This window comes from Triticum dicoccoides, chromosome 5A, assembly GCF_002162155.2.
Source record: "Triticum dicoccoides isolate Atlit2015 ecotype Zavitan chromosome 5A, WEW_v2.0, whole genome shotgun sequence".
NCBI classification, from domain to species: domain Eukaryota; kingdom Viridiplantae; phylum Streptophyta; class Magnoliopsida; order Poales; family Poaceae; genus Triticum; species Triticum dicoccoides.
Window position 1 is genome coordinate 42979218 of NC_041388.1, and position 11534 is coordinate 42990751.

The 11534-nt window shown below is 44.2% G+C and overlaps 1 protein-coding gene across 2 annotated transcripts in view; it reads right to left on the reverse strand.

Annotated features, from left to right (window-relative positions):
• The window catches only part of LOC119298992 (vacuolar fusion protein CCZ1 homolog), a 12159-nt gene extending 3719 nt beyond the window's left edge, over positions 1-8440 (reverse strand). For both annotated transcript variants that reach the window (XR_005146057.1, XM_037576309.1), the window contains exons 1-7: positions 8002-8440; positions 7243-7336; positions 6365-6548; positions 6075-6184; positions 1887-1982; positions 1314-1775; positions 988-1143 (exon numbers count right to left, since the gene is read on the reverse strand). Coding sequence is in view for 1 of the 2 variants with exons in the window: in XM_037576309.1 (XP_037432206.1) it covers positions 988-1143; positions 1314-1775; positions 1887-1982; positions 6075-6184; positions 6365-6548; positions 7243-7336; positions 8002-8180 (1281 nt within the window). In the remaining variant the exon portion in view is untranslated. The remainder of the gene's footprint in view (positions 1-987; positions 1144-1313; positions 1776-1886; positions 1983-6074; positions 6185-6364; positions 6549-7242; positions 7337-8001) is intronic.
• Between the last annotated feature and the right edge of the window lie 3094 nt (positions 8441-11534).

The window sequence follows — 11534 nt, forward strand, 5'->3', positions numbered from 1 at the left end:
GGGGGAACTGACGTGAGGTATTGTGAGGCACCATATGTGGGGTAGGTCTGTAGTGGTTGAGGATGTGGCTGACAAGGGTTGGCGGGTGGCTGTTGGTAGGGCGGTGATGGCGGAGATGCATGGTGGAAAGCTGAGCTGAACAGAGGGTAAACAAGGGGTTGGTGATGATGGTTGATGGGGTAGTGGAGCGCCAATTTGCTGTGGGAAGAACTGAAGAGCTGGGGAGGCCGGAAAGTAGGATAGTGACGACGGTGGGGGAATGTGCAGACACTCAAGAGAGTGGGGTGGTGGTGGCGAGGGCAGTGGAGGCATGGGCTGGCGTGGAGGAGACGCCGCTGGCTGTCGGCTGAAAAACCACACGCGACTCAGTGAAGTTAAGCGCCCATGCTCCAGGGTCGGCCAGGGCGTAAGGTGGTGGAACGCTGGGGCGCTGCTCCACGGCATCGACACGCTGGACGAGGTCCACCATGAAGGCATGATCGGTGGTCCGTTGCGCCACCACCTCCTTCAGCTAGGTCGCTAGCTCCTTGAGCACAAGGTTGATTCTGCCGCCATCAACTTTGTCATCGTCCACCATCGTAGATGACACAGATACCAGATGGAACAAACTCTACTTACTCTAGGCCTAATAGATAGTAATACTCTGAATTCTGATGCTTTCACTGATCATGGGAGAAGCCCACTATATAGGCGGAATAGCTTGGCTGTCAAGCCGACTCAAAGGAAATACAATTTGGACTCTGAAACGGATTCTAATCTGGACTCCGCCCCTAATTGCAGTAAAGGACAGTAGAGGAATCCTAGCCACTTTGGGCTGGACCAAGGGTGGTGTGGCCAGGGCTGGGGCCCTCTGACCATATGTGGTCCCAATCTCCACAGCTTGTTGCTTATCAGTGTAGAGAAATTAACATGTTTTTCCCAACGAATGAATGATCAACAAAATAATGAACTAGTATTCAGCTATTTACTCAATGCCAATGAACAAACCTTTGACAGGGTGATGACTTTCCCAGGTGGGGAGGCTCTTGATACTTTTCTGTTTGGATCAGAGAGTATATAACGGTATCCACCGACATGATAGGCATTTTCTCCTCCCCATCCTCGTGATAATTTTTGTTCAACAGTGACAATGTTCTGTGAGGCCTGCAATTTTATGAAATTAAAATTATTGAGCATGCTTTCATGATGTGCAAATATTCATCATAAACAGTACCAAGAAGGGCATGCCAATATTTTGTACACAAGCAAGTATTTAGGTCAATCCTGAATCAGGAAACTAAAAAAAGGAAGAAAATTATGCAAAGAGCACACACATTTTCAAGAAGATGCCTCTTCACATGAGCAATACCCTCTTCTCCATTTATCAGTGAGGAAGCTGGAATCACTAGCAAGATAGTAAGGTTCTTATGCTGATAAACACATAAATACATGCGCTCCTCTGCCTGATGGAACCACAGTATTGGATTCAATGGTACAGCACCACGAATTTCTGTAGTTACAAAGTCAGCAGCAACAAAACCATCTTTTCCCTTGGATAATTTCTCACGCTGAAGAGGCCTGAAATTATGGTGCATCTGATTTTGTCCACCAGGAGAAGTGTCACGAGATCGACTACTGTACCTTTCTGCTGAAGCTGCTCCATTTGCCGAACTTAAAGTGGTGTCAGCATTAACATAACCCCCTTTCCGCAAATAGGACCATGAATTCCCGTTGGAAGATAAAGCACTAGGAGTCAACCGCAGGATTGCGTAAGTGTATAGGTTCAATGTATCATCCTGAAACAGTAACAAAGAACTTAGAATCTTTAACAACAGGCAAACCACATGCCATGAATCAGAAAAGGAAAAGGAAAATCCAACAGAAGTAATGATTGCAGGGGATCATACCATGGGAAGTGTGGTAGACACCAAGAGGTCCTCAAATAATACAATTGATTGGCAGATTACGTTTCGAAGACATGACCCAAGAACTGTGGTGAGTGACTGAAATACTAAAACATCAATGGTTGAAACAGATGGATGGAACTATTACAATCAAAATGATTCTAGATAATACAGCAACACAAAACATGTATACATTACTTCTGCAGATTAATCTAAAAGTGTAATGTGGTATTTGGATTGGTTCCAAAGAAAAATAAAAACAAAGAAAGGTTGCAGCATACTTATCAAGAACGACTTCCCCTGTCCTACCAGCCTAAAATGAAACAAACCATTTTTCACAGATCCAAAAATAATACTATATGAGATATTTTAGCTAATTGCGTAGAACATAATCTATGAAATATTCCCTCTGTTTTGGTGAAGCTGAACACTGTGTGCCTTCAACACAATCTCTTGGTTGTTTCTGCTCAACCTTCTCATGCATATTGGCCTCGGGTGACTTGCTCTGCCTTCTTTGGTCTACTTCGAACTCCTGTGTTCCTGTCAACGACGTGGCAGGAGAGGAAGTCCAACATCACCGAGGCATTCACCAAGGCGACCATTTGTCGCTGATGGTATGCGTCATAGCCATGGGGGTTCTCCATCGTTTGGTCAACGCCGCTACCAACAATGGTTTGCTTGCGGAGCTCCATGGCCGCTAAGGTGCCAGACCAGCATCGCTATATGCTGATGATGCCGTGATTTTCCTCCGGGCACGTCAAGACGACTACACAATCATATGGCAACTTACTTAGGTGTTTCGCGAGACGCCTGACCTGCATACCAGTATCTGAAAAGTTCAACAACTCCCATCCGTTGCGGAGAGGCTGAGTAGTAGAGCCCTCCATTAGGGTATCCCGGCAAGGTGAGTATATCGGAGGAGAAACAGGAGATAGATTTACCCAAGTTCAGGCCCTCCTTATGAGGTACAACCCTACTCCTGCTCATGTTGTATATTGCGATTGGGGTGTACAAAGTACAAGGTATTATCCAGGGATTGTATGTTGTCTATCGACCAGCTCGGTCCCGGCTTACATAAGTTACCAGGGTTCCTAGGGTTACATGATCCTAGTCGGCTATGTCAGTGGAGGGGAGTCCTCCGCAGATCTGGCTTCGTTGTCTTGAACGGCATGGCTTCTCGATCTCATAGTTTTGACTTCTGGTTGTGTTGGCCAGTGCATGAAGCTTACCATGGTTACCAGGGCCTAAGGTCTTGAGTTCAAGTCCTGACTTTCGCACTTTATCCAAAATTTGTTGCTGCCCCCCTCTATATTCGCGTATACGCCTCGTAAGCCATACCTCTAAGTCTATTCACGTGTTGACTTCCCGCGTCACACGTGAGGGGGTGTTCAAGTGTATATGTGGATTGTCTAGCCCTTTCCATCAGTTCGGAACTTTGGTTGCGTTGGCTAGTGCATGAAGCTTAACATGGTATACATGGTATCAGGGCCCAAGGTCTTGAGTTCAAGTCCTGACTTCTACAATTTGCCTAAGGTCTTGAGTTCAAGTCCTGACTTCTACAATTTATCCAAAAATTGTTGATGCCCCCCTCTATGCCCACGTATAGGCCTCTTGAGCCATACCATTGAGTCTATTCACGTGTTGACTTCCCACGTCACACATGAGAGGGGGTGTTGAAGTGTACATGTGGATTACCTAGCCCTTTCCATAAGTTCGGACTGATAGGTGCACTGGTTAGGTGCATACAACTTGCAACCTAGAGGTTCAAGGTTCAAAACCCAGTAAATGCAATAAATAGTTGCAGTCTGCCCCGCTTCCGCTCCCCACGTCTTAACTCCAAAGGAGCATAGACATGAGGGAGAATGTTGGAGTATACTGTCCAGCCCTCTCATACAGTCCGGACTTTTGGTTGCGTTGGCTAGTACACGAAGCTTAACACTCGAATCTTTCTTCTACAGGGTCGATGGGTTGGCATGATGGCCCAGGCAGAAACCGGCCTTGGGCCAACCTACTTGGGCCAACAACCAGGCACCCCTGGGCCGTAACACCGTCAATTTAGCTAGCCCAATCAAGGATTTTGCTATCTACTACTTAGGCATACCTCTGCCCATTTGGAAGCTATGTTGGACTGATTTTCAGCCCATTCAGACAAGCTGGACAATAAGCTCGTGCATTGCCGCGAGCATGATTCCGAAGGGTGGCCGCCTAATTCTTATTAAGGTTGTCCTCACTGCCGCGCCCATTCACACGATGTTGGCCACCGAGCTGCCGAAGCGGGTGCATGAGGCCATTGTGGGACAACAACAATCTTTTTTCTGGGGTGGCCAACGGGATTCCAATGGTGTCAACTGCTTGGTGGCATGGCGTGATGTTTGCCGGCCCATCAAACTAGGCAGGTTACGCATCAAGGACATCATGAAGATGGGTTGCGCATTGAGGGCCAGCTGGCCTTGGTTGCGCCGCGTCGATCCCACCAGGCCATGGGCAATTTTTCCTCTAAAGATAAATCACAAAATTGCGAGCATGGTTCATGCAGCTACGAAGGTCATTCTTGGCGAGGCCCGGCATGCTAAATTCCGGACGGATCACTGGATCGATGGTAATCCATCAGTGATCTTTGCGCCCGCAGTGCTTGTGGCGGTCAATCCTAGAGCTTTGAAGGTGCACTCTGTGCGCAGCTTTGATGGATCAGAGGTGGATTCACGACATTACTGCGGTTTCAAACGTGCAAGGGGTCATTAAGTTTCTCCATCAGCAGAAATAATGAATACCCAAACAATGGTCGTTGATGGAGATGATACCGTCACCTGGATTTTCTCTGAATCAGGCACATACTCTGCAAAATCTGCCTACAATCTCTTGTTCGAGGGATCTAGTCAATACCCACTATGGCGGCATACCGGGAGGCTTGGGCACTTAACAAGTGTAAGATCTTTGCCTGGCTAGCAGCGGCAGGCCACTGCTGGACGGCTGATCATCTCAAGCGGCAGGGCTTGCCCAACCAACACCTCTACCCGCTTTGTGATCAAGCCAACAAGTCCATCTCCCACATGTTCACCAGCTGCGCCTTCTTCAGAGAAGTGTAGCATGATGTGCTGTCCGCATGTACGCTACAGCATCTTAATCCACAGGCCCGATGACATTTTCTATGCATGGTTCGACACGGCTGCCAAACGCGCCAGAGCTGGCATGATGAAGGGGGCAAATCTCTGATTATCCTGAACCTTCGGCGTTTATGGAAGCGCCGCAATGATTGCTTGTTCAATGCTGCCAACCCTGGCTGCACTGACCTGGTTGGCTCCATCCTTTGTGTTCGCCGTTGCGAAAGAACTCGGGCAATTGCCGCTTCATGCACGACCTCCTGAACTCTCGCCACAGTTCAGTCTCTGCATTTTCTGTCATTCATTTTTTGGCTCTTTGAGCCCCTGCTGTTCTTTGCGTCTTCTTGACGCTTTCTTCTAATATACAAAGATGCGCACTTAGGTGTGTTTTTGAGAAAAAAATAATCTATGAAGTATGAAAGAACACTAGGTTAGCTTTTCAGTAAAACAATTTTTGAAATATGGAACATGATAAGATTTCACCAAAGAAAAGCAAGTCTGACTACAGATAAAAGTTAATTCCGTTGAGTTAATCCAAGTTGTGACTAGTGAACACTAACCAGTAACCCGTGCAGCCGTGCCTTGCCACCGGACTGGATACCCATTAATGTCAGATATAGGTGCTTACTGCTTAGTAGACGGTGCACAATCTATCCTAGAATCCTCAATAGTGGCCTCATACCCTGACTTGAGGTTTGCAAATCAGACTAACAATATAATATGGGCAGCAAATTGCATGGAATCATGCTATATGGACGACAACAGACGGACGATTCATGCACGACGATGTAAATCCAGCCGCACATGCAGTCGACTTAAAGGGCAACAGCCGCTCAATTTCATGGTCGTGCGAAAATCGGTTGCACTTGTCGTCTGTGGAGCAGTTCCGAATTGCATGCAACAAGCATGCCCCTTTTTTCCATACCAAAAAAAGGCTAAATAGGGGGCTTAGCATCGTGCAAACTGATTTCAACTTACAAAGTACCGAGGGAGTAGGAGACAAAAATCAGATCTACTGAAAAATACAGTTGAGATGGTACTGCTTTAACGAAAAGACAAACACATTAGATTTCATAACTATACAACCTACCTGAACTTCAAGTGCCACTTCTCGTGAGACTGTTAGCATTTGGACTGTTCCCCGCTCCGTTAGGCTATCACGGTAGGTTGGCAGTTGTAGCTTTTTGCCAACACTAAAATCTGCTCCAGGACATACAGTAGCAGATAAAGATGGAATTAGTTTAGCTAATAAATTCACAAATACCTTCATAGTTTCTTTTAGATAAGGGTTCAACTCTATTCATCCTATCGCTCATTCAATACCACATATAAATTCAAAGCATTTATGCTAAACATACCATAATGGAAAAACAAACCTACCGCTCAAATAATCTGTGATAAATGTGTGGAGGTGACCGCGGGCAAATTCAGCACTTGGTTGTCTGTCAAGTAAAGTTCGAATTGGTCCATGAAACATTGCGAAAAGTGAATGAGATTCTTTTAGTATTCCTTGCAATGCACTAAAGCGCAAAGTTGATTCATTGTCCTTAATTTTCTGCACCACCTAAAAATATTAAATCGCACGTTAGCAATTTGAGCAGTAAAGAAAGGAAATAATCATCCAAGTTATTGACGTGCAAAGGATGTAAGTCCAAATTTGCAAGGATAAGTGTGTGCTGTATTCATCAACAAAAATCAACTGTCCACCATAAATGTTGGCATTAGACTTTGGAACATGCAAAAATGCTTAACTACGTTTAGTCTACATTTGCAGGGCTCCTTTGATTTAAAGGATTATATAAATTTTGGAGGATTATACTCCCTAGGAATATTTCTATGTGGATTGTTTGATTGTTGGGATTTAATCCTATAGGAATTTTTTCGTAAGGATTACTTTGTACATCTCATAGGCAAGGAATCCTTTGTTTTTCCCTGTCTTGCAACCAAACAAACTTTTGTGCAAACACCACCATGTATGATTCAAATGGGCATGGCAGTACAATTCTGAATTTTTCATATTTCTGTGTTTTTGGAATCCTGTGAATCAAAGAGGCCCTCATTGCTGTACAATTAATTATTAACTTTTGCATCGTACTGGTAGATAAAAGGAACAATTTAGTTGAGATGCATATATAATTGATAAGGAAGCAGTTCGCTCAAACAACGTTGAACTAGCAACTAAATGTAAAGCCATACTTCATCACAACCAAAGATTACAGGACCCAAATGGCAACTATAATGTAGTGAACAGTTATTACCAGAACCATCCAAATATCTGGCTCAGCTTGGTAAAAAACATGGCAGTGTTTATCAGATTCTATCACCTCACAGTCATCTTCTGGAGAAAATATTCTGCACATAACGCAAAGAAGTAACACAGAAAGATGAAATGGCTGAACATAGCAAAACAAAGCAAGAAATGAAGTAGCAATAAAGGATTATAATTGGTTGCAGAACTTTTGGGGATGTAAAGCAACCAAACAAAAAAGATTGCTGCCTACAAAGTGCCATAATCTTCAGGTCTTCTATGACTCCATGTTAGTCTCTATTAATAGATGTTTATGATTTTCCGGAGATCTAGATGAATATGTTATCAATGAAAGGGGTAACTGTAAAGAAGTTACTAGCTTAAAAAGTAAGAAGTGTTACTAAATTATAACAATACTTGGGCCCTTGCATAATGAAAGGTGCGCAACTATCATATGCAAGTCCTTGCTTGAAAAATCTAAGCAGGAGGCCGTGCCAACAGATTCACAAACTGTAAATTTTCATTTCATAGGTACCGATCTGCCACAGCAAGAAGCTTAGTGAAAAAATGCACACAATTATGGTCTGGAAGCAGCATGGTGGTACTTATGACCGCACCTATTAGTATTGAAGTGTAAACAAACAACACGGTCAAGAACAATCTTCAATGTTGCCAAAACAGGACTTAACTGCAGTGATAACTGGTAAGGACAACTAAATGTACATCTTCAGTTACTGTGAGAAATCGTGCAGCGACATGAAACGCAAACCTTGTGAAAGTGATGATTCCTTCGCAGAGGCCAATGACGGAGAGCTGGAGCAGGATGGGGCAGTCAGCCGGGTGGAAGAAGAGGATCTTGTCGAGCTCCTGCCCCTCCTGCTGCCCTCTCCTCAGGTCGAAGATGCACAGCTGCGCCCCGTCGATCTCCGCGGCCGAAGACAGCCCCATCTTGACAGAAACTACAGAAGAACCGCCGGCGCGACAGGCAGCTCCAGTGGCGGATCTAGGACTTTGAAACAGCCTGCGGGCGGACGGGACGGGGCGGGGCGGGGCGGCCGACGGGACGAGGCGGCGGCGGAAGAGATGGAGCGGCGGCGGACGGGACGGGGCGTGGTCACCGGGGAACGGGACGTGGCCGGGTCGCCGGCTGGCGGCGCGAACCCTAGGTCCGCGGGGTCGAGCGGTCCGCGGGATCGAGCGGGTGGACTGGTAGAGAACGAGAGACGAGGGAAGAAAGCTTCGATCGTTCTGGGATTGAGATCCAGGAACATGGCCTGTCACCGGACATGCCCCCCTCCCTGGACCGTCTGATCGAGAATCAACGGGCAGATCGCCATGAACAGTACCAAGCTACAGTGTGTACCTACAGTACCCGGTCGTCAGGCACCTGTGAAGGTACAATTGATGATGCAAATTCGAAGATGTGAAAATTTACATCTCTAAAAATGCATTTAAAAAATGCATTTATATCTATAAAAGAAAAGGTAACTCCAACAGATGATGTAGATTGGTGATGTAAAAGTGTAACTCCAATAGATGATGTATATTTGATGATGTAAACCTCCTACTTCAACAAATAATTTTGTCAAACACGTTACATGCGAGGTGAAAGAAACCGGCCGGTGACGAAGCGAATTCCCGTCAGATCCCTCGATAGGGCTCATCTCGGCCGTCAAGTAAATCTTGACATCCATAGCCCAAGTCAGAATTTCGATGCTATCAATGATAATCCAAGCAAAACACTCTCTTAGATATGTCCACCATGTCCTGCATGAAATCATCATGCACAATTAATTTACTCTCTAGGAAATTAAATCAACATATAGCAATAATCAAATTGCCTAATCAGGTATGCCGATGTATTAATGTGCTTTATAATACATTAATATATCAGAAATTGCTATAAAACACATTGGAACAAAAACTGTTTAGCTAAAAGCTAAAACCAAAAAAGAAAAACGAGAAAGACAAAATTTGGTCCTGGGCCGAAACTAGTGTAGCCCAAACAAGTGGCACACATGCCACATCCTTTCTTTTTTTTCATTTTATCGGCTTCTGCCTTATTTTTTATTCAAAACTTAAAATGTCAGGGATACAAATGATATCGGGTACATTCCCTAGCCATACATGGCGGTCTACGCCAAGAGTTGATGCAACCTTTGCTAACCTATGACCCTCACTATTAGACCTCCAACTTTCATGACGGAAAGTAACGTCATCGAACTCGTTCCTCCTGGTCTTTATCTCATGCAAGATTGGCGCATAAACAGCAACCGCCCCTTTGCCGGCGAACCCTATACGACGAGCAGATCGCTGCCTAGCGCGGTAGCGTATACCCTCTCGAGTGAACCTTCCCTGAACTGGTTTTTTCTAGGTTTTTTTTCTTCTTTATGTTTTTCTTTTGTTCCTTTTTCTTTTTTGTTCCTTTTTCTTTTTTCCTTTCATTTTTTCTTTTCTTTTTCTGTTTTCTATTTCATTTTTATTCTTCTTTTATTTACAACAATCTTTTATGTCGTGATTTTGTTTTAAAAATTATATACTTTTTTATGTTTCACTTTTTGCGAATTTTCTTTTTAAATTCGTGAACAGTTTTTTGTTCATCAAATTCAAAAAAATTTCATCAACGTAAAAAAAATTCAACAATTTTAAAAAAAATGTTCATCAAATTTACCTTTTGTTCGTCGAATTTTAAAAATGTTCATCAAAAATCAAAATTTATTTATCAAATTGCAAAAATGTTCATCAAATTACAAATTTGTTCGTAGATTTTGAGAAAATGTTCATTCAAATAAAAATTTGTTCATCCATTTTTTTCAAAAAAATGTTTTTGCATACAAATTTTGTTCATAAAATTCAAGCAATGTTCGTGGGTTCAAAATATGTTCATGAAATATAAAAAATGTGCATCATTGTTAAAGAATGCTCATAAAATTTTTTCATTAAAATTCAAAATATGTTCATTCTTTGAATCGCAAATATTTTTTGAATCCAATTTTTTTTTTTGAAAATTCACAATTCAAACTGTTTTTAATTTCAGAACTAATCCCAAATTATTTTAATATATAAGAAAAAATGAAAAAAATAGTACAAATCGAAAATGAAAAAGGAAATGGGGCGCCCCGCGCCGTGCATGGGCCGGCCCAAGAGGGCGCGCGGGGGACGCGAGGGTGTGCGCTGCCGAGGGTGCGCGCTTCTGGTGGTATAGGAGCTCCCCCCTTTGTCTTAGTTTACTGAGCCTTTCAGCGCATGCCGAAGGTACCTGTGGCAGGCTCATCAGGCGTGGGCTTAGGCCTTTCCTACCTTTAGCAGGTCCACCCCAGCGCCTCGCTAACAGCCCCAACCGCCATGGCCGTTTTGGCTGGCACGCCTTGCCGGACCGTCGGGCAGTCGCCAGCCGCACCTTTGCTATCACGCATCGCGTTGTCGATGGCGCAATTCCGCCACACCGTTACGCACAACATTCTTGCATGACGTGGCGCCGCGCTGGAGTGAGTTTCTCTCCGCTGGTAACCTCTGGAGACTTCACCTCCTTCCTTAAGGAATTCTTCTGGTTCATGCCCACGCAGCGACCGATCCTTGTCGCAAAGCTCACAAACGATTCCATATGCATAAATAAAGAACCGATTATTAGATCCATGATTGATGCCAATAAGACAAAAAATACCTTCTCCTGATCGATTTTTCTTCTGTACGGACGCATCCATGCCGATGCATGTTTGTCGCCGCTGTTATCAAGACCTCATGCGTCGCCGCATTCCGGAGTCTCGCCACCACACATGCCGTAAGTTGTTAAGCTTTATGCACTAGCCAGCGCAATCAAAAGTCTGAATTGAGAACACAAAGAGGGGCTATCAATAATTTTTTAATAAATTGCAAAAATCAGGACTTGAACTTAAGACCTTAACTCCGTTACCATGTTAAGCTTCATGCACTAGGTAACGCAACTGAAAGTCCGGCCTGATGAAAAGGGCTAGGCAATCTACATATACACTTCAACACCCCCTTTCACGTGTGATGCAGAAAGTCAACCACCTTCTCGGCCTTTTCTTTCTCGCACGGTAGAGACTATGTGCTGATAACATGATACGAGTAAAAACGAGAGAGATGTAAATGAATCCAACAAGTATCAATTTCATTGATGATCAATCCTTATATACAAGTGGAGGGGACGCAAGTGAAGGGGCGCGTCCATTCGATGAGGAGCGAGGGAACCGTCGTGAACATGCAGTTGCACAAGAGAGGATTATCTCCTTAATAACATTATTAATTAAATCCTAACAAATCTCCAAAGATGGCCAATAT